At 38.9% G+C, this 24178-nt stretch overlaps 2 protein-coding genes across 3 annotated transcripts in view; one reads left to right on the top strand and one right to left on the bottom strand.

Moving 5' to 3' along the window:
- Positions 1–24178, top strand: part of Atrn (attractin) — a 114924-nt gene that overhangs the window by 22539 nt on the left and 68207 nt on the right. For both annotated transcript variants that reach the window (XM_031371927.1, XM_031371928.1), the window contains exons 3-9: positions 4314–4427; positions 8666–8794; positions 9873–10078; positions 11404–11572; positions 20404–20494; positions 21299–21542; positions 23983–24166. In XM_031371927.1, coding sequence (XP_031227787.1) covers positions 4314–4427; positions 8666–8794; positions 9873–10078; positions 11404–11572; positions 20404–20494; positions 21299–21542; positions 23983–24166 — 1137 coding nt within the window. The remainder of the gene's footprint in view (positions 1–4313; positions 4428–8665; positions 8795–9872; positions 10079–11403; positions 11573–20403; positions 20495–21298; positions 21543–23982; positions 24167–24178) is intronic.
- LOC116090617 (melanoma-associated antigen B16-like) lies at positions 1748–3094 on the bottom strand. The gene is given in 3 exon segments (XM_031371305.1): positions 1748–2481; positions 2484–2822; positions 3088–3094. Coding segments are annotated over 3 exon segments (1080 nt in total).

Here is a 24178-nt window from a genome sequence, read left to right on the forward strand (position 1 = left end):
AGTTCTGTAGGCTTCTTGTATGTTCATGGGCATCTCTTTAGGTTAGGGAAGTTTTCTTCTATAATTTTCTTGAAGAATTTCCTGGCCCATTACTTTGGGAGTCTTCACTCTCTTCTATACCTATTATCCTTAGGTTTGGTCTTCTCATTGTGTCCTGGATTTCCTGGATGTTTTGTGTTAGGAGCTTTTTACTTTTTGCATTTCCTTTGACTGTTGTTTTCTATGGTGTCTTCTGCCCCTGAGATTCTCTCTTCTATCTCTTGTATTCTGTTGGTGATGCTTGCATCTATGACTCCTGATTTCTTTTCTAGGTTTTGTATCTCCAGGGTTGTCTCTCTGATTTCTTTATTGTTTCTATTTCCATTTTTAGATTCTGGATGGTTTTGCTCATTTCCTTCACCTGTTGGATTGTGTTTTCCTGTAGTTCTTTAATGAATTTTTGTGTTTCCTCTTTAAGAGCTTCTAGCTGTTTACCTGTGTTCTTCTGTATTTCTTTGAGGGTGCTATTTATGTCTTTTTTAAAGTCCTGTATCATCATCATGAAAAGTGATTTTAGATCTGAATCTTGCTTTTCCGATGAGATGGTGTGTCTAGGACTTGCTGTGGTGGGAGAATTGGGTTCTGATGATGCCAAGTAACCTTGGTTTGTGTTGTTTATTTTCTTACGTTTCCCTCCCATCCCCTCCACCCCCAGAATCTGGTTATCTCTAGTGCTGCTTGCCCTTTCTAAATCTGACTGGAGCCTGTCCTTCCTGTGATCCTGGTTGTGTCAGAACTCCTCAGAGTCAAGCTGCCTCTGGGATCCTGTGACCCTGGGCTTGTTAGAGCACCTGGGAGTGCAGCAGCTACCTCTGGGTGTTATGGGACTGGCTTCAGAGCCTGTGCCCAAGGTCTGCTCAGGACACCAGCCCAGAGAGACTGGAAGGAACCTTAGCCACTCTGCTGGTGGAGTTCCTGTGTGCCTGGTCCTGCTGGTCTCAGTTACTCCCGGTGTTGGGTCAGATGTTGTGTCCTCCTTACCTCTGATCCTGAGAGTGTCAGAGCCCCTGAGAGTGGAGCTTCCTCTGGGTGTTGTGGGACTGGTTGCAGAACTTGTGCCCAAGGTTCACTCAGGACACCAGCCCAGAGAGACCTAAGCATTTCTTAAAATTGTGTTGTGAATCTCTCTTTTTTTTTAAACTCGAGGATAGATTCCATCTCTCACACCATACACCCCAACCACAGTTTCTCTTCCCTCTAAATCTTTATATAATAATGCTATTGTGTCATTTTTTTCTGAATATTGATTTTTTTTGAGGTAATGTTTCTTGACTTTTATTACCCTTGGCAATTATAAAGTAAACAACTCTACACAGAGCATTTAATTTTACTGAGAAATAAAAAGGTACAAAGAAAATAATTAGAACAAAGCTGTTTAAAAGGTAGGAGCTTAGAAAATGCATGTTTTACTACTCCAGATAATTGTACAGATAGATGGGATTGTTTCCCAACTTATGTTATGACAAAGCTCCTATTATTAAATTTGTGAATGGTACTAAGTAGAAATTTTGAAACAGTGATTTTAAGTGCAAGTACATTCAAATATAGAAGGCAAACAATGAAAGAAAAATGGCATGGTAGTTATATCAATTAGAACTATGCAGCTAAGACTCTCCCTTCTCCCTATGTCATCATAGATCCTACATTTTCCCCCTCAACTCTAAAATGTCTCTGTAAATTATACAGGAGCAATTGATCTCTGACTGTACTAGACGTAAGAGAAGTTGCTGCTTGTGTCACTAGAACTTTCACCAGAAGCAGAACTTGGGCCAGCATGCTCTAATATCATGGCAAGGGTTCCTTCTTCTTCTTCTATCAGTGTTTCTTCATACTGAGAAGGGAATGCAATAGGGTTTGACCCATGAACCTTGGCCACAAACTCTAATACTTTCATCTTACTAGTTTCAGCTTTAGCCTATAGCCCCCACACATACTCATACTGCATGGGATCACTGTTGGCTACTGGCTGGTATTCCAGGTATTGCTCCCTCACAAACTTATCAGTTATCAGTTCTCTAGGGTCACCAAAGATGAAATGATTCATCCCAGCATAGATTCCCAGTGGATTCAGTACTTCCCAAATCTCTTCAGTGGCACGGTTGCCCTTCATGAAGACTATGCTCAGGATGAGTATCAGGAGACCACTCTTAGGAAAGCTGTACTCATCATTGTGCATTCCATCATAGGTGAGACCTAATTTGATAAAAAGAGCATAGCAATAGTTGATAGGTTCTATCTCCCTCACATCCAGCCCAAAGACCATTTCCATGCACTCAGCAGCTCTCGTGAGGATTTCATGATAGTGATCCACATCTTCTCTGATAATGTGTCCCATTATATCATCCATACTCATCATCTCTTTCACATAATACTTGTACAGCATGTAATTCACCAAGAAATCAACTTTCCCATCTGTAGTCATCACAGGTAAATTTGTGCTGGCTGATCTGGTGGAATGACTGGGTTATCCTGCACTTCTTGGTTACCAAGATCCTCAGCAGACTCCCTTGAAGAGGCAGAGGGATGCTGAAGACCCCCAGAAGTATTGGGTGTCTCATCTGCAGGATCATCCTGGCTGCTAGCCATAAGAAGTTGAGAGGAGGAACATGGTTCCTCTACATCCTTGGAGACCTGGGTCTCCTCACTGGTCTGGCCCTTCAGACTACTAGCCTTAAGATGAGATGAGGAACATGGCTCCTCAACATCGATGGAGGCTGCTGCAACCTGTAGGTTCTGGGTTGCTTCACAGGTCTGGCCTTGGTCAGCTGCACATCTTCTGAAGGCTGAGACATGGTGACTTAGATCCTGAAAGCACCTTTGAATCTTCTCTCTGATTGCCTGGCTTCAGCACTTCCAATCAAAGGCCACACCTCACTGAAACAATCCTTCTCTCTTTCAACTTTTCTGTACACCACCTTCGGCGGCTTTTCAACAAGCTGAATATTGATTTTTATTACAAACAAGACAGTAAACGAGCCATCAGAATAACTACTGTAGCCTCTTTTCTTGGTCCTTCCAGCTGTCTTCTCTTTTTTCTCTTCTTTGTACCTGTCATTCTGAATAAGACTCTGAAAATTCCAAATAACCCTTGTTTATTTGTTGTGTCTCATACTAAACCCAAGAAATATTATCTATTAGTTCATTTAAAAGCAACAATTATAATCTACTACATGTTAGCAGAAAAGCCTATTTGTTTTTATTGAGACGGGATCACACTACCTGGCATGGCACTCACTGTGTAGACCAGGCTGGCTTTGTGCTCTTGACAGTCTTCCTATGTCTGTATCTCACTTCTGAGTTCTGGGATTATAGGCATGTACCACCACACTCATTTTGGGGGTTGGGGTACTGGGATCAAGCCCAGAGTTGCATGGATGCTAGGCAAGCAGTCTACCAACTTAGTTAGCTATATCCCTGATCATAAATGTCATAAGGAAAAATTTATTTGTATTTAAAGAAATTTTAAGAATTGCATTAAGATGTCACAGATCTCTTTGCTATCTGGCAATAACTGATCTTTTTTGTTATTTTGTTTTGTTTTTAAAAATATGTGGTATGTAAGCAAACTTAAATATGAATGGGAGAGTTCTAGGCAAAAGGAAAAAGTTAAATATTTGGGAGAAAAATTGATTGGTTTATCTATTATGGAAATTTTCAGAGATTTTTGTCTAAATGTTTAGCATAGTAAATTTTGAAGATGGAGCTGGAAGGTCTGAGGAAGTCATCTAAAGTTAGCAATTGTAGAGCATATGGGAGTGTGGAGGCAGAGGGAGTTACTGATAGAGTCAAGGGTCATGTGAAGTGATGAGGGGGGCCATTATTCTGACTCTCTGCAGAACTCCTTAGTTTCCTTTGGATTCAGTCTGAGTCAGTTGATACATAGTTTCCTTAACATGTGGCTTTTTGATACAATGCTGTGAAAAGGCAGAGAAGCAGGTAAATTTAGAAAATGTGTGTTTTTAAAGTGATATGTTATGAAATGTTAAGTAAGATGAGTAAGGAAAGAAGTGGAGACACTTAGGGGCTCATGTTTCTGAATGCAGGGCTGGAAACATTCTTGAAGGCCCCTGATGTCAGAGCCTCTTTTGTTTCCCAGGACATGTTTAAAGTTCTCTTACACATAGCAAATACTAACTAGGTCTCTGACAAATGCAGGAAAGCTGTTTATATTTATCTATATTTATATTGTATATTTTTCTCCTTATAAATTCTTTAAAAGTCTATTTTAGTAGTTAATGTTACAATTATTATAAATTACTTAATTATTTTTCTAGGCCAAATAGAATAATGAGACTTCGCTTCAACCATTTTGCTACAGAATGTAGCTGGGACCATTTATATGTTTATGATGGGGACTCAATTTACGCACCTCTACTTGCTGCCTTTAGGTAAGCCCAGCTATCACCTCATCTCAGAATTGAATGTGTCTCCAGGATGGAGCCGCGCTACATTTACTGTTATTATTCAGTAACATTTATCTCATGGAATAAGTATTAGTTCTCTTCCTGGTGAACTACAATTCCATTGGTTTTTCTGTACTGGGTCATTTTCCATGTATGTAGCCAAGGTTATCCTTGAACTTCTGGTTCTCCTCCCTCCACCTTCCAAGTGCTAGGAGTACAGGCTTGTGCCCCTGTGCCTGACTCATTCTTCAACTGTGAAGTTTTGATAATGCTATTAAATTTACCTGCTGTTTGTGATGGTGGTAAAGTTTACATTAAAAAGTTTTCGACTACATTGATAATATTTCTGTGACACATTTAAATCGGAAACCATACCTTTCCTGTTCTTGTATGTATTTCATTCCATAGGCCCTTAGGAATAACTTTTTGAATAGGTATATGGTTCTCTCACTTTGTGTATATGTATTTTTAGGGATAGGAGGAGCTTTTTGGAAGACTATTTATAAATTGGACAATGGCTACCCGTTGAGAATGAGAAACTTGCTAGTTTTGTTTTGTAAATCCCTCCCCAATACATCTGTATTAGTAATTTAATAGAATAATGCAATTTTGTCAGTTATATGGGTTGCACTGAATTTTTGTTATTTTAGTTTAATTTTTTTTTTTTTTTTTGGGACAGGGTTTCTCTGTATAGCCCTGGCTGTCCTGGAACTCACTCTGTAGACCTGGCCTCGAACTCAGAAACCCGCCTGCCTCTGCCTCCCAAGTGCTGAGATTAAAGGTGTGCGCCACCACTGCCCAGCTTTAAAAAAATGTGTGTGTGTGTGTGTGTGTGTGTGTGTGTCTACAGTGTGTATGAGTGTATGATATGTGCGCATGTGTGTGTGTGTATTCTGTGCAGGTACTCACATGCCATGGTGTGCACATAAGGTTGGAGCACAGCTTCACATGTTGTTCATTACATTCCACCTTGTTGTAGATAGGTTCTCTTTGTTATTTGCTGCAACCTATTCCCAGGAGCCAGATTTAAGGAGAGTCTCAGCCACCTGACATGGGAACTGGCTATCAAGAGCAGCAAGCACTCTTAACTGCTGAGGTCTCTCTCTAGCCCCATCTCTAGACTTCTTTCCTTCAAACATTTTACTTTCTTCACTTAATTTTGTGTGTGTGTGTATCTGTGTGTGTAGTCCTGGGTGCCTGGAACATACCATATAGACCAGGTTGGTCTTGAACTGACAGAGATCCATCCACTTCTGCCTCCTAAGAGCTGGAATTAAAGGCATTTGTCACTATGCCTGGCAACTTAAATTTTCTGAAAGTTTATTGTTACTGTGTATGTGTGTGTGTGTGTGTGTGTGTGTGTGTGTGTGTGTGTGTGTTGGGGGGGTGGGACATGTGTGCACATGTAGAGGTTAGAGAACAGTTTTGTGGAGTCTCTTTTCTAATTCCACCTTTATAGGGATTTCATGGATTGAACTTGGTTTCCAGGCAAATGGCTTTGACCTGCTGAAGTATCTCACTGGCCCCTTATTTCTTTACTTTAGGAAGAAATCGACATTCTTCTTTTTTTCCCTTGGTGGTAGTCTGCTGGAATGCCACACAGTGAAGGAGGGACTATGTAGTATGCAAGGAGGCAAAGGACAAATTAGAAGACTAGTTTTCCACCTATTGCTCCTATAGCTCTCCAACAGTTATTTGAACTGAGATCTTAAGAGTTTCACTTAATGGACCCATAGAACAGGCTGTGCTAAACATTTAAAATGGCATTTACCATGTGTTTAGTATGTATATATTTATTATTTGAAATATACCTTGCATTATGGCAGGAGGTACCTCAATCTATTACAGAAGCATTAAAAACTAAGTATGATATTATTATGATACTACTTTTTAGGAATTCATCTATAATGGCATTTGTTAATCAGAATTCATAGAGCCCCTTTTATGTGACGGGGCTTTGAATTAGCTAGCTGTAGCCATTCTAAGAGTATGAGCCAAGCAGTTGTACATAGAGTTTACTTGGACTATGTATTTGATAAATAGGCATAAAAATTTCATGTCAGCAGCAAGAATAAAAAAAGTGGGCTGTAAACTGTCCTAAGCAAAGATGTTTGAGGGAAGGTCTATGTAGAGAATATTGGCTAATTGAGAGCATGAACTAACGCACTGGTTGGTTAGGTATTAAAACTACCTACTATTAGGCATGATGACACACACCTTTAGTCCCAAAATGAGGTGGCTGTGTTGTGGCACACACATATAATTTCAGCCCTCAAGAGGCTCTCTGAGAATTCAAGGCCAGCTTGGTTTGCATAGTGAGTTCCAGTACAGCCAGTACTACATAATGAGACTCTATCTCCAGAAGAAAAAGGAGGGGAGTGTTGAAGAAGACACCTGATAATGACATCTGCCTTTACAGGCACACTCACATAATGCACCCTATATACATTGGTGCAGATAACATGCATACACATGTAATGTGTTCTACCACATTGGTGCAGATAACATGTACACTCACATAGTGTACCCTATACACATTGGTGTGGATAATATGTATATACACATAATATACCCTATGCACATTGGTGTGGATAACATACATATACAGGTATTCACATACATACAAATTAAATGAAAAATCCCATCTTCTTCTCATTGTCAGTCTCTGTTTATGTTCTCTTGTAGTCACTTTTATGTGCATGTACCTATGCTTATGTAGATGTACAGGTACACTAGGCCAGTTGTTTTGCTATGTGCCTCCCTACTCTATTGTCTTCATGAGCTCTTTGTTTTGCAGACCTACAGATTTGTAATGACTCATTTAATCAACTCCATAAATGAGCAATTAGGTGACTTTTAGTCAGTTGTCTTCTGAATAGTGCTGTAGTAGTGTTTTTTGGTTTTATGTGTATATGTGAGGAAGTATTTCTTATATAAAGAGAATTGCTGGGTCATAGCATTTAAGATGGTCATAGCCCTCAAGTAATTTACCTGGTGTAATCTTCGGAAAAATTAGGAACTAGGGATTGAGTGAGTGAAGGGGAGAGAGTAATAGATGATAAGATGCTTATTCAATGAGTGAAGTTATACGTGTGGAGCAAATCATATGGTCTTTGCTATTGACTAAATGTGATTGGTGGTAGTGGTTGTAGTGAATTGATAATGGCAAAAAAAAAAAAATAGGAGCAACTAAACATGAAAATGATTAACCTTGAGAGTACATCATGTATTAAATGAGCAGAACCAACATAATATTCCTTACTGTTGGTAAAGTGAGGTGGGATAGATACTTCCATTCTATATTGAGGTTTCAAGTTACATACACAGACAAACTTACATGGAACTCACTATGTAGACCATGCTGGTCTTGAACTCACAGAGACCTATCTAGGTCTGTCTCCCCATTACTGGGACTAAAGACATGTGCCACCACTCCCTGCCTTCAAGTTAGCATATATCTTTTGTAAAACAAGGTGGCATGGTTTTGTGAGTCAAATGTCTTAAAGATGGTAGTCACTGATTCAGTAAACCTTTATTTCATCTGAATTTACTGGCATCCAGTACTTCAAATATTACCTAGTAGGTTCTTATTGAGATTCTAGGGAAGGCCTTTGGAGCCTTCAGTGATAAATGCTTGTTATGTATTATAAACATAAAATATGTGCTACCAGCTTAACAACAAAAATATATTTGAAAGCTAATAGTATAAGGATTATAAATTCAGTTAAAGTTTCTATTTTCATTTATATAAGACATCTATAAAATATATTAAGATGATAATTATATATGATTCATATTACAAAAATATGTAAAATATTTTCTTTCAACAGTACATATTTGACAGTTGTTAGCTCATAAAGTTTGTTAATAATATAATTGTAGAGACTCGAGAGTATCATAAACAAAAACAAAAAACCAAAAACCCAAAAGTCATTGATTTCAAATCCTTTTAGATGCTAGGGGTAGTAGCGCATGCCTGTAATCCCAGGAGTCAGGAGGTAGAGACAGGTGGGTCTGTGAATTTGAGGCCAGCTAGAGTTACATTTATACTGTGTGTTGGAACAAGAGCTGAGGGATCAAATAGTAACAACAATAACAGAATTAAGGAAGCATGGCAGACGCATAGCTGTTCCTCAGCAGATCCAGAACTGCTTAGACTCAGATTAGAAGCTGTATAGACGATTCTGTTGAAATTGCTGTAATCTGCTGTGTTTACATTTCAGTGGCCTCATTGTTCCTGAGAGAGATGGCAATGAGACAGCCCCTGAGGTCACTGTTACTTCAGGTTTTGCACTGCTGCATTTTTTCAGTGATGCTGCTTATAATCTGACTGGATTTAATATCACTTACAAGTAAGATACTTAGATTTAATATTTGTGATACTACCCAAAAGACTTAATAACACTAATATATTGGGGGCGGGGGGCTTACAGCTAGTTAGGCTTCTTGGTAAATATTAACATGGATTTCTTATTTAAAGTTCTTTTAAGTATTCAATGAGAGGTAGACACTGTTTTTTGTTTTTTTGTTTGTTTGTTTGATTTTCCATTTCATAATTGAGGAAACAGGAGCTAAAAGGTTAAACAAATGTCAATCCCAGTGGCTGGGACCACAGTTCTTAGTCTTTCTAGAGCTTGTCACTGAGCATCTCCTGGAAGAGAGAGACATTCTTCCTGCTGATGGAAGAAAATGTCAGGAGTTTTGCTAAATGAATTTAACAAAGACTAGTAGTGTCTCAGTAATAATCATCAATAGAAGAAATCTATATTTTTAATCTATTGTAATAGTCCACTAATGCACCCCTTTAAAAAGTCTGAATTATGTCATTTCAAATTGTAGCAATACTGTTATCTTAAGTCATGCTACGAGACACTTAAACCCATACATGAAGTTAACTGCTCTTCTCCATCTGAAATGAGTTGGTAAACGTTACTAAAGACCTTTAAGTACATCGCTGGAAAGTAATCTTAAATTCTGTTAATTCTCAGAATCTTTACAGAGAAATGTGTGCCATGAATGTTGGCAGTTCATCGGATCCCTTTTTTTCCTTCCTCCACTTCCTAGCATGAACTTGTCACTTTTGTAGAACTCATTACTAATGAGCTACCAGGAAGAGAAGGATCCTAGTTGCCAGCCTCAAGCCAAGTCTAAGTGTTTTTGCATAAATCTTTATTGTTTTGTCATTTCTCTAACTTTCTGAGTTAGTTATTCTTCTTCCTTCATATGCAAATCCAGCAAGGTTGATTTGATTTCATGACTTGAACCTTGGGCTCTAGCTTCACAGAGCTCAGTGAGCACATTTGGGCAAACTGGTAAGTCCTGTAATCACACTTGCAAATGAACTGAACTTAAACTGTAGGAGGAAAGTCTGCATTAGTTGAAATGTTACTTAGTTGAAATTGTTGACTTAGTTTTCTCCTGTCTTTGTAGTTTTGACATGTGTCCGAATAATTGCTCAGGCCGAGGAGAATGTAAGAGCAGTAACAGCAGCAGCACTGTTGAGTGTGAATGTTCTGAAAACTGGAAAGGGGAGTCGTGTGACATTCCTCACTGTACAGACAACTGTGGCTTTCCTCACCGAGGCATCTGCAATGCAAGTGACCCCAGAGGGTGCTCCTGTTTCCCTCACTGGCAGGGTAGGAGCTGCCCTTTCAAAGTCCTTTCTCTCACAGAAAGTTCTAATTTAGTGAGCTGTACACCTATGTTAATCATGTATCAGGTGGCATTTAAGCCTTCACCTCCTTTATTCAGATTCTTTAAATTTTATATATATGTGATTGTTATTGATGTGCTTAGAATTGTAAAGAGGTTTGACAAATCCTTTGCAACTTATTCATGAAAATTAGGGAACATGTCTGGTGATAGAGAAGCAGAGAATCAAGTTGGGAGGCAGACAAATGGCAGTACTGTTTTTTTCCTTAGAATCTCACTGCTGTTATCTAGTGCCATTACCCAACACAACCGGGTACTAATGAAGCTGTAGGAATTCTCTGAAGTCTTGAGTAAACAACCATCATTGGTTTAGTGATTTTCTTTCTATGCTTATGTCTTTCTTTCTTTTATTTTGGAAGAAAGTGTTATTTAAATGTTTTAGTTTGTCCAGTTTAGTTGATATTAAGGAGCTAACAGTCGGATGCTTGAGTACCTTCCCCCTTTCAGGAGTCCCAGTAGAGGACAAAGCTTTGTCTCTTTCATCTGTTCAGCTCCTGGATTTACCAGAAGATCAATTTTGACCTGACATTATATTTTAACCCTAATGCCTTTTCCACTTGAATTAATATAATAACCCCTTGGCCTGCCTTTTCTTCTAAATTCTGCTTTAGCAAGATTTTTACCTCTAAAAAAGTTTAACCTGAATATTGCCAAATTATCAGAAAGTGTATAGTATTAAATTTTATTAATTAGGGAGTGATTGTTTTTGATCTGTATCTTGAATAAGTTAAAAACTCATGCTAGGTGCTAAGATGGCTTTGTGGTTAAGAGTACTGGTTGTTCTTCTAGAGGACTCAGGTTTGATCCCAGCATCCACATAGTGGCTCACACTTCCAGGGGATCCAATGCCTTTTTCTGATGGTAAGTGGTACATAGGCATACATGCAAGTAAAAATACCTATACATGTAAAAAACATTTAAAGCCCCACAAGTAAAAGATGTTTGTGGGGCTGGAGAGATGGGTCAGCAGTTAAGAGCACTGACTATTCTTCCAAAGGCCCTGAGTTCAAATCCCAGCAACCACATGGTGGCTCACAACCATCTGTAATGAGGTCTGACGTCCTCTTCTGGTGTGTCTGAAGACAGCTACACTGCACTCACATAAATAAAATAAATAAATCTTAAAAAAAAAGATGTTTGCACTTAAGTGATTCTTTAAATATTCTTTGTACTTAGATTAGAACTTGGAATACTATAAACTTTCAGGCTGTATATTGTGAAGCTATTTGTTGTTGTTTTTTCTTACTAGGTCCTGGATGTTCAATTCCTGTGCCAGCCAACCAGTCTTTTTGGACTCGAGAAGAATATTCTGATTTAAAGCTTCCCAGAGCCTCTCATAAAGCTGTGGTCAATGGAAATATAATGTGGATTGTTGGCGGATATATGTTCAACCATTCAGATTACAGCATGGTTTTAGCGTAAGTAGCTTTATAATTAAACATTTTATTTATTATTACTAAGTGTATTTAAGGGGGTGTATGCAGTGGTGTGCAAGTGGAGATCAAAGGATAACTTCGTGGAGTTAGTTTTCTCTTTTTTCTTTTTCTTTTTCTTTTTTTTTTCTTTTGGTTTTTCGAGACAGGGTTTCTCTGTATAGCCCTGGTTGTCCTGGAACTCACTCTGTAGACCTGGTAGTTTTCTCCTTTTACCTGTGCATGAGTTTTGGGTATTTGGTTCAGGTTGCCAGGCTTGTAAAGCTTTGCTCTTTGAGCTATTACCAGCTCTGAGAGTAGTATTAAATGCTTCTGCATGAAGCTTAGGTTTCTACCCTGAAAAACTGCAGTGTACAAAATAATAAAAAAGCCAAGAAATCATCAATAATTACTGAGGAAAATCTGTTTAAACTTTAGTAGTTTTCTTCTGAAATGTCTTGATATATGTTGATGTTCTACAGTTGAAAGCTCCAAAGAATTCATTGTCAAAATGAGAATAATTTATCTTTTTAAGGTACTTTCTCTGATATTTTGCTTTAGGTATATAGTAAGTTATATAAATAGGGGTTATTTTATTGTTTTGATTTTATTAATAGTTTTTATATATCAGATGGTTTCAGTTTATAGCTTATTAGTGTTAAATAATTAGTGTTAAATGGCTCTTGTCTAATAATTTCCAGGGTTTGAAGTCTTGTTTGTGCTTTTTTGAAGGTAGACTATACATTATCATATTAGAGTTAGTTACAGAGAACAGATTTCAAGAAGAGATTTATAAATACTTAGCCATGTTAATTTTACGGCCTGGAAATTTTTTCTATTAGTGATTATAAAGCACTAGCATTCATCTTAAAATCAGTAGGACTGTTAGGCAGTTTGGTATAGTGTTTTTGTTAATGTTCTATTTCTTTGAAGAGACACCATGATGAAGGCAGTTTTAAAAGAAAGCATTTCACTAGGGGCTCATTTATAGTTTCAGAGAGTAAGTCTGTGACCATCATGGCAAGAAGCATGGCAGCAGTCAGGCATGGCACTGGAGCAGTAGCTGAGAGCTGGAGTCTAATCTACAAGCAAGCGGGAGGGGTGGGGGCAGAGGGGGGCTGCAGGGGGGAGAGAACACTGGGCTTAGCATGGGCTTTTGAAACCTCAAAGGCCACTCCCAGTGACACTCCTCCAACAAGGTCACACCTCCTAATCCTTCCCAAAATAGTTCCACCAATTAGGGTCTGAGTGTTGAACCTATTGGGGCCATTCTCAACCAAACCACCACATAATAGTTTTTGAACACCTAGGCATAGTAATTAAAACACACAAAGTAATTTAGAACAGTGAAGTAACCTTATAAAATGGATGAAAGCTCTAACATTCTAAAGCAAGTTAAATGACAGAAAAGTGATGGACAATATGAAAGAACAGTCTACTAGAGAAAGTAGTAGAAATGAGATAATCAGGCTAACAATTCTAAAAATTTAGAATTGAAGACAAATGTGGAAGGACACACGTACACAAACACAATGATACTACTTTGCAAACGGAATATTGAAAGAAGAATCTTATAAATTATACAGAAAGAATATAAGTCTCTTTCTTTTAACATTTATGTATCCTGTGTGTATGTGTGCCCTAAGTGCTTGTGTGGTCAGAAAAAGACTTGGGAGTGCCATGCTGTGCTCCCACTCTGTAGGTCATATCACTTGGGACACTCAGGTCATCAGGCAGGCAGCAAGCGCTCTTCCTCTGGGAGCTATCTTGCTGGTCTAAGAAAAATTTAAGTACTAATGATGATTAAAACACCTTGAACGCTGTATGTAAACAAACAAGAGAAACTAAACAGTAGCAAAAAACCAACATGGCTCTGTATTCCTGAGCACAGTGAACGGCAGTGAGGCAGTGCATCCTGAGGCTATTTTTTCGCCTGTGTATTTTAAATTTACTGCTGAGCACATTTGCAACTTAGAAATACTGATAGGTACAAGAAAGGAAAAAAAAGCCCTAAGGAAAAGACATAGGGTGTAGCCCAGTGGTGGGGCTCCTGCCTGCATATTCAGGGCTTCTAATTATACATAGAATCTCAAAAGAATTATAAAAAAAAAAAAAAAATTTAAAGCCAAGATCTTCCAAAAAAGCTTGTGGTCTCTTTAGTCCAAGGATTTAGAAAGACAAAACTTTTAATAGTAATGTCTCTATGTCAGCCAGATACCACAGAACTCTTGCCCTGGCCTGATCTATGCCAGTAGGGCTAAGTGGAGAGCCTGGATGTTCATCCTTACCAGGATATAGTAAGGTGCCCAACTACTGGGGTTAGTACCAGAGACACCAAGTAGTGATAGGGCTTTCAGGTTCACCAGTTGGAAATACAGCTTCTGCCCATACAGTGCCAATAGAGACCATGTGGGGAACATTGACTTCTACCATCAGCAACAGTAATGGCAGTAATAAGTTGATCTTCTCCATCCTATGGGAGTAGTGTCAAAGAAGGCCTAAAATAGCAGAGGATCTAGAGTCTCACAGCATGATATACAAAATCTGCCCAGCCAAGAGCTAATACAGTCTCGTTTTGAATGAGAAATCTAAGAGACAATGACATTAGAGTGACATACATTAGAATTATCTGACAAGGAATTTAAAGGTGGCCAACCTAAAATACTACAGTGAGCAGCTGCACACATACAAAACAAATGAAAGAATAGAAAGTCTCACCAAAACAAATATAAGACATAACAGGATATCAGAGGCCAGGTTAAAGCACTTGACTAGATGGGCCTGATGACCCAGTTAATCCCTAGGACCCACATGGGTGGAAGAAAGAACCAATTCCTGACAGTTAACTTCTGATTATCTTTGTGCCTTGGCAAATACATGGCCTTGCCCAAATAAATAAATGTAATAATAATTATCAGAAAGAATCTCAAGTGGAGGGCCTGGAAGATGGCTGAGAGGCTAAGAGCATTTTCTCCTGCTCACAGCCAGCTGGGACTTCTGTTCTAGAATATCTAGATGCTCTCTTGTGGCCTCTACTGGCACTGCATGCACGTGGTACATAGATATGAAGGCAAGCAAAACACTTATACACATAAGATAAAAATAAATCTAAAAAGAGAATATCAGATGGAATTGTAAAATTGAAAAATGCAGCAATAGAAACAGAAATCCCAGTGGGTGGATTAGCATTGGCAAGACAGAGGCAAGAGCCAGTGAGCCTCCAGACAGAACATTAGAAGTTCCACAGTCAGAACAATAGGGAAAACAATAAATCTTACATTCAAAGGAGACCAGGGCCGACTAGCAAAAGGTTTTAATTTAAGCACTTGAGAGGGAAAGGCAGGCAAATCTCTGATTGGGGATTGGGGTTAAAGGGGTGTGCCATGACATCCTGCTCAGAGTTAGCCCTCTCCCCTAAAAAGTTTTAAATTCATTTTTAGTGCTGACACAGTTAATCATAGACATTGTATCTCACATATCTCAACATAGTCCAGAATGCAGCAGCAGCCCATTGCTGAGGCTGCAGCTGAGTTGGTAGAAGACATGCTTAGTGTACATGAAGCTCCAGATTTCATCCTTAGCACTACATAAAATTGGGCTTGGTCATGCACACTTATAACTTTAGTGCCATGGAAGCAGAGGCAGGACAATCAGAATTTGAGGATCATTCTCAGTTATATAGAGTTTGAGGGAGTTTGAGGTTAAGCAGGGATATAGGAGGCCTGCCTCAAACTAACAAACAAACAAACAAAAAATCTTCAAAAAACTGTTGAGATAGCCAGGCTGTGGGCCTAGTGTGTGCTGAGTTGTAGGTATATGTCATCATGCCTGTTGTGGCTTGAATGAGAGTGGACTCCATAAGCTTATAGTTTTGAATCTTGGTGTCTGTCTGTGTCATGTCATCTCCACACAAAAGCACACAAATGTTGGATGCTGCTTTCAGTTTACATAGGCTGCCTTTTTAGCTTAATTTGTTATTGGTGCTCACCACCCATGTATGTGTTCATGTCATGAAGCCACAGAAGAGCCTTGATTAAGTCTTGATGTCAGTGTGGGTCACAGAAATGACACCCTGTCATCTTTGCTTCCTACTGGGTAGAAGTCATTGATTCTGCTTGTACTTAAGGCCTGGGGTATTATACTTGGGTATGAACACCAGGAAGCAGGGAGTTGGGGGGTGCCATGAATACTACTCAGATATCTGACTGTTGGGGTATATCATCAGTTCTCATTGGTTCTTTCTTTAAAATCTGCCCTAAATTTCAAGCTGGCTATGGTGGTATGTGTGGTGGCATCAGTACAGATTGCACTGCAGAGGCAGGAAGATTATGCTTGTGAGGCCAGGATAGGCGCATACAAAGACCCTGTTTCCAAAACAAGCAATGTAGAAATAACTGTAACTACTTCTACTAGTAACCTAACTGTTCCTACCACTACTAGTGCTGCATCCGTGAGAAGGTGAAGTAAACTGTGAACATGACTTCTCCTTCTGTGGAACACACGTGCCGTCCTATGATTTGACTTGTGCCCCATCATTGGTTTCCTTCCATTTGCATGTGTGAATGTTCACATGTGGAAGCCAGAAGTCAGTATTGAGTGTCTCCCATAATTGATCTCTATTCTCTTTTTTTTTTTTTTGAGACAGGGTTTTGAGATGAAACCTGGTGCTCAGTGATTCATCCAGCAAACGCTGGGAATTTTCCTGTCTCTGTCTCCACAGTGCTGGGATTACAAGCATGATCCAAATTGTGTGACAAGCACTTTACTAACTGAGCCATGTCCTTAGCTCCTCATTCCCTTTTTTCTTTTCTTCTTCTTTTTTAGACTTACTTGTTTGTTTTTGTGTATGAATATGTGTGTGTGTATATATATATATATATACACACACATACACATATATACCATATGCAAGCAATTCCAGAAGAGGACATTGGATCCCTGAAACTGGAGTTCCAGTTAGCTGTGAGCTTGTCTGAATCCAGGTTCTCTGAAAGATCAGCAAGGGTTCTTACCTATGAGCCATCTCTTTAGCCCCTGTGTTTCTCTCTTGAAGCAAGAAACCTTGGAATCATTTTGATACTTCCTTCACAGCTTTTATCATAACTTCATGTCAATTTTAACTAACTCTTTCAACAAGTACATGTTATATTTATTTATTTTTAGGTTTAGCCTGCTATTGGTTTCTACTTAGTCTCTTGCAGTGGAGTTCTGTCAGATTTATGTTTCTATTGATTTTAATGTTTTGATAAAAGTGAATGGGAAAATATTTAAAAAATCGCAAATCACATCATTTACTATATTCTTAAAAGCCATGGTTAGCCAGGCTTGGTTGTGCATACCTGTACTCCCAGGGCTCTGAAAGCTCAGTAAGGAGGGCAGTGAATTAGAAAATAGCACCAGCCTGTGCTATTTAGCATAAAACAGAAACAAGTACAATCACACACACATAGAAAAGCTCCCATTAATACCATCCCATTAGTTATAATGGTCCTGTTTGTCCTCTGTGCTGCGTGCAGTAACAGTCTTCATGCCTTGCCTATGAAGCACATGCACAGCCCTACTCCAAGTGCTTTGGTACTGTTGTCCTTCTGTCTAGATGGCCTGATACTATATCTAAGGACTGGTTTCTTCTCCTCTTTACAGTTCAATCTAATTGTCTCATGAAAAGCTCTTTCCTGACCATCTGGTTCAGACAGGTTATCCCTGTTGTTGGTGTTGTTATTTTTTTTTTTTTTTTATAGTTCTAAATTCCTTTCAAGAACTTTGCTTATTTTAAATTACATGAGTGCTTATGTGTGTCTATTGTTGCTCATGCTCATTGTTTGGGCTTACTTTACTATCAGCTCTGGATGTAGTTCACAGAAGGTGCTCAGGGGAGCACTCACAGTCACTCACCTCACATGTGTTATAGATATATGTATTGATGCCATGTTTCCTTGTGAGCTACTTTTTTTTTTTTTTTTTGAGACAGGGTTTCTCTGTGTAGCCCTGGCTGTCCTGGAACTTACTCTGTAGACCAGGCTGGCCTTGAACTCAGAAATCCGCCTGTCTCTGCCTCCCAAGTGCTGGGATTAAAGGCCTGCGCCACCACTGCCTGGCTGTGAGCCATGTTTTAAAGATTAGAACATCTTTTCTATGTGTACTCTATCAAAACATGTGCTAGGGCTTTATATATTTTATACAGATATTGGTGTTCTTGCTTTACTAATTTTCATGGGATTTTGGTGAATATTAATATTTTAGATAGGAAGGAAGACCTATATCAAAATGTAGCTCAGCTGGTAGAGTGCCTGCCTAGCATGTAGAAAGCCCTAGATTCAATTTCTAGCACCTCATAGGTGGGACATGGGGCATATACTATCATCTCAGCACTCTGGAGGTAGAGAAAAGAGAATCTGGAGTTCAAGGTTATCCTTGGCTATATAACAAGTCCAAGATCAACCTGGGCTACATGACATCGTGCCTCAAAATCAAACACCAAATCATAACACTCACATCTTGATCCAAAAGAAGAAGGTAGAGAGAGTACACTGGGAAAGTCTTTTGAAATCTCAAAGCTAACTCCCAGTGACATACACATCTCCTTAACAGGGCCATAAATTCTAATTCTTCCCAAAAGTCCACCAACTAGAGACCTAGTATTCAAAGATTAGAATCTATGCAGGCCATTCTCATTCAAGCTACCACAGTAGGTTTTCTTAAAAAAATTAAAATTTTAATTGATGTGATTATTCAGTATTATTCATGGGTAAGTATGAATGAGCTACATGGCAGGACTATAAACTATTATTTTTTTTAAAGATTTACTTATTTATTTTATGTATATGAGTACACTGTAGCTGTCTTCAGACACACCAGAAGAGAACATCAAGCCGGGTGGTGGTGGTACACGCCTTTAATCCCAGCACTTGGAAAGCAGAGGCAGGTGGATTTCTGAGTTCGAGGCCAACCTTGTCTACAGAGTGAGTTCCAGGACAGCCAGGGCTACACAGAGAAACCCTGTCTCGAAAAAAAAAAAAAAAGAGGACATCAAATCCCATTACAAATGGTTGTAAGCCACCATGTGGTTGCTGGGAATTGAACTCAGGGCCTTTGGAAGAGCAGTAAGTTCTCTTAACCACTGAGCCATCTCTCCAGCTCCCTATAAATTATTATTATATTTATAAAATATAAATCTGTGAGTCTGTACACCTCTGTTGTGCATATGGATGGATGCCAGAGGTCAACATCAGGTGTTTTCCTCTGTTGTGCATATGGATGGATGCCAGAGGTCAACATCAGGTGTTTTCCTCTGTTGTGCACATGGATGGATGCCAGAGGTCAACATCAGGTGTTTTCCTCTGTTGTTTGGCCCTTGCTGTTTGGAGACAGGGTCTGTCACTTAACTTGGAACTTACCATTTTGGATAGACTAGATCTGCCTGTCATTTTGGATAGACTGGGTCACCCTTCCACCACTGGGACTGCAGTTGCAGAGAGGTGACTCCACACTCATAGTTTCTATGGATACTAAGGATCTAAAATTAGATCCTCATATGTGCTCAGTAGGCACTTTACTCACTAAGTCATTCATTGCTTCAGCCCTGAAAATATTTTTATTTTACTAATTTTGTATTTTAGAATTTTAATTATATTTACAGTATGACTGAAATGTTATAGTTGTAACTTTCTTAAGCAAAAGATTAAATAAAGAGAAATACTGGTAATTTTCTTTAAAAATATTTATTCTTTGGAAATTTCATACAGACACGCACACACACATATATAGTGATCTTGATAACATCTAGTCCATATTCTCCTGTCCACGCCCTCCAGATCTCCTCAATGTGTGCACATGCTTTGCACATACATGTTGGTTCTCTTATTCCACCATGTAGTCCAAGGGATAGAATTCAGATAGTCAAACTAGTACAGCAAGCACTTTTACTCATTGAGCCATCTTACATACCCAGTTATTTCTCTTTTAACTATTATTCTCTCTTCAATACTTACTTTGTTTGTCATTATTAAATGAGTAAAAGTTATTATGAAAACCTAGGATAGTGAAAACTATTCTCAACAATAAAAGAACCTCTGGTGGAATCACCATCCTGGACCTTAAGCAATTGTGATAAAAATTGTTTATCACATGTGCATGGTATTGGTACAGTGACAGGCAGGTAGATCAATGGAATAGAATTGAAGACCCAGAAATGAACCCACACAACTATGGTCAGTTGATCTTTGACAAAGGAGCTAAATCCATCCAGTGGAAAAAAGACAGCATTTTCAACAAATGGTGCTGGCTCAAATGGCAATTAGCATGTAGAAGAATGCAAATCGATCCATTCTTATCTCCTATACATAGCTCAAGTCCAAGTGGATCAAGAACCCCCACATAAAACCAGATACACTGAAAGTAATAGAAAAGAAAGTGAGAAAGAGCCTCAAGCACATGGATACAGGGGAAAATTTCCTGAACAGAACACCAGTAGCTTATGCTCTAAGATCAAGAATTGACAAATGGGACCTTATAAATTACAAAGCTTTTGTAATTCCCTTTATAGTACAAATGTCAGATGGCTTAGGTTGTTACGTAGAAGAGGTTTATAGGAAACTATAGAAGCTTCCAGTAGATGTTTGTCTTATCCCAGGGTTGTGTTGTCAACTTCCCCATTTTTGAGTTCACTCATGTTCAATGAGCCCGGGTATAAGGTATGTTTGCCAGAGTAGCATGTGTCTCCCTATAATCCTTGTTGATTTGTTGAAAATCTTTGAACTGGATTATATCATACTTAGAAGAATACAAGATGTTCTGTTTTGTCATTTGCATGAAAATATGGCTTGTTTATTTTGCAGGTATGACCTGACTTCTAGGGAATGGCTTCCATTAAACCATTCTGTGAACAGTGTGGTTGTAAGATATGGTCATTCTTTGGCATTACATAAGGTAACTTTTCACCAAGCAAGAAATTCAACTCTTCCTGTTGCTTTATGTTATTGAATACGCTTCAGCTTTGGTTTTAATTGGTATAAACTTTGTTTGATGTGATGGAGGTATATAATTCACCAAGTTGTAGTTGGAAATTGAAGTTAGAACTATTTTAATTCATGGTATTGTATTTGGATACTAGGGTCACAGTGGAAATGGTTAACAATGAAGATTAAATAGTGTCAGTGAGCCTATGCCCATTATCAAGTCTAGTCACACTGTATGCAGTGTGACTGAGTAGCCATTGTCATCTCCTTGTTTTGTGTATATATTGCAGGATGAGCCAAATTTATTTTCCATGCCATTTCATTCTGTAATACATTTCATGTAGAGAAAGTATTTTAGAGAGATGAAGATATGACTTGTTTTAGTTTGTTCTTTCTCTATGCTATTCCTAGTAATTCACTGAAAAGCTCATTTTACCCATACTTGTTAAGCTGGGGATAATAATGAGATTGTGATCCAATCATTTTTTGATTTCCATTAGTAATTTTTTTAAAAATGTATTTATTTTTATTTTATGTGTGGATGTTTTGCCTGCATGTCTGTCTCTGTATGCTGTTCCTCCAGAGGCCAGAAGAGGAGGGCATGAGAACCCCAGGAACTGGAGTTACAGGTGGCTGTTAGCTGCCATGTGGGTACTGGGAACCAAACCCTGGTCTTCTGCCAGAGCAGCAGATGTTCATATGCTAAGCTATCTTTCCAGCCCTAGAGCTGATTTCTTAATGGTTTTAAAAACTCTTATTTACATCTTTCTTATAGGATAAAATCTACATGTATGGAGGAAAAATTGATTCAACAGGGAATGTGACCAATGAGCTGAGAGTATTTCATATTCATAATGAATCATGGGTATTGTTAACCCCCAAAGCTAAGGATCAGTATGCAGTTGTTGGACATTCAGCACATATTGTTACACTGGCATCTGGCCGAGTGGTCATGTTGGTCATCTTCGGTCATTGCCCACTCTATGGATATATAAGCATTGTGCAGGAATATGACTTGGGTACGTATTTTTTTCCAGTGGAGGCATGTTGAATATCAGATTGAAAACCCCTACTCTTATTATTAGAACACTATAACAAAATTCAGCATGATCTTGATCCAGTACTTTGTCTTGAAATAGTTAATATCAGTAGATAACTGGTGAGATTCAGGTTGTTGATGTCCCTATGCAACAACTATTTCTTGTCAAGGCCCAGCCTTGGCTTGGGAGGGGTTCTGAGGAAGGAGGTGTCAAAAGAACTCAAAAAGTCAAATTGTGGGTCCAAACTGGCAGCTGTATTACATTAAGGAAAGCTGAGGGAAAATTGGAATATTTATTTCACCTCTTAGTCTACATCAAGCAAGTCAAGTGCCCCACAGTCAACGTTTGCACCCTCAATTGAAAAACAAAAGAGGGGGACTGATGAGTCCAGCATGGCCCTGGTGGGGACAGAATGACATGGTTCCTGCCCCTGGGAACCTCCTTGGATGTTCCTGGACATCCAAGTAGCCTGGGCCTCCTTGGATGTCATGGACATAAGCCTTGTTTATATAATAATGTACATATTTTATGTTCCTCTTTTGAGGAATGTCCTTCCTGTAAATGTGAATGATTTCATGATAATCAGAGACAGCATGAGTCTGGGAAGTAAATACTGGGACCTTCAGGACAGCTCTTAAGGCTATGGAAAAGAACATGAGTTCGAAAATATATACTTTCTCAATTATACAAAAATATCAGGATATAATATGAATTGTATGAGAGGCTTCACAGATTTACAGGAACAAAAGCAGCTCTTCTGTGAGCCAATTGTCAGAAAGACACTAAGAAAACAGAGAAGGAGATTTAGGGAGTGGTGATTGCTGGAAGATCCCACCCAGCCAAATTTGTTTGTGCTTACAAAGACAAAGTCCTGAGTTCGGGGTGGGCCTGGAACGAGCACGGTTAGGCCCAGGTGTGGTAAAATGATAATTTCAGGACAGGGTACCCAGCTAGTTTATTGTCTGTGCTTAACAGAGGAAGGAACATCTGAATTCTTTTGCAATGTTAAAAGGAAATGTGAGCTTGCTGTCTCCCAAGGGGCGGGAGTCCCAGGATGCTGATTCATAGGAAACCGGAAGTAACTGGGCTTATGATCTACAGGAGATGAGCTATCCAGAAAGTTTTTTAGAATAGCAAGAGAGAACTGCTTGGAGAACTGTCTTCAGCAGAGAATAGCAAGAGAGAGCTGTCTGGAGATCTCCAGAGGAAGGTCCTCTGAGAGAGACCTGCCCTCTGAGAGAAAGAGGGAGAAAGAGAGGAAAGGAGAAAGGGAAGGAGGGAAAGAGGGGGAGAGAGAGAGACAGAGAGACAGAGACACACACAGAGAAAGAGAGAAAGAGAGAGAGAGAGAGAGAGAGAGAGAGAGAGAGAGAGAGAGAGAGAGAGAGAGAGAGAAAACAAGCTAGGAAGCTGGCTGGAAAGCTGTCTCCAGCTGCCAGCTTGGACCCACAATTTGACTTTTTGTTTTTGTTTTTGTTGACAAGTTGCCTCCCCCTCCCAGACACCCCTTCCTCAGAACCCCTCCTAAACCAAGGCTGTTCCTTGGCACTTCCTGTCAGCTTGCAAGGAACCAAAGATAGCACTAAATGCTTTAGATATCAAAATAAGCATAATGTAAAACAATAAGCACTATAAAATAATTTTGGATAGTTCTTTAAATATTAGGCCAGCACAATGATATTTTACCATAGTGTTTAATCTTGTGTTACATTTTATTGTTTTTCATTGTATAATAATGTCAGAATTAAAATTTTGATAAAGTAGTCCTGTAAAAAATACAAAGTATATCTGAAAATCATAAGGAGTCACTGAAGATCACAGGGAATTAAATGTCTGTTTAAGAGAACTTTGAATCTTTAAATTTTGTTTTAAAAATCTGAATCTTGCCAGTATGATGGCACATACCTTTGATCCCACCACTCAGGAGGCAGAGGCAAGTGTATCTCTGTTACTTTGAGTCCATCCTGGTCTACAGAGCGAGTTTCAGGCCTGGCAGGGTACACAGAGAAACCCTATCTTAACAAAACAAAACAAAATATGAATCTTTAAAAACTTGTTCTTTGAAAATCCCATACATGTATACAATATATTTTGTTCATATCCACCACCATTCCTTCTATCCAGCTCCTCTAGGCTCTTCCCAGTGCATCTCCTTCCCAGCCTCATGGCCTCCCTTTCACAATGAGCCCAGTTAGTGCTGATCATATGCAGGCTTGCCTAGATGGTCTTCTTTATAAATAAGATGAAAGTATATCCTGAACTTCCTTCTTCTGCTCTAAGGCGTTTAGACTTTAAACTAATGTTTTAATGTTTAACTAATGTTAAGACTTTAAACTAATGTTTGAATAGTTTCAATAATTTATTATTTCATAAGAAGAGGAGCCTGCAACATTGACTTTAACTATTGTCTCTTTTCCAGAAAAGAACACATGGAGTATATTACATACTCAGGGTGCTCTTGTGCAAGGGGGTTATGGCCACAGCAGTGTTTATGATCACAGGACCAAGGCTCTATATGTTCATGGTGGCTACAAGGCTTTCAGTGCCAACAAATACCGGCTTGCAGATGACCTCTACAGATACGATGTGGACACTCAGATGTGGTAGGTGTTTCC

The sequence above is a fragment of the Mastomys coucha genome, unplaced genomic scaffold (assembly GCF_008632895.1).
Source record: "Mastomys coucha isolate ucsf_1 unplaced genomic scaffold, UCSF_Mcou_1 pScaffold15, whole genome shotgun sequence".
In the NCBI taxonomy this organism is placed as follows: domain Eukaryota; kingdom Metazoa; phylum Chordata; class Mammalia; order Rodentia; family Muridae; genus Mastomys; species Mastomys coucha.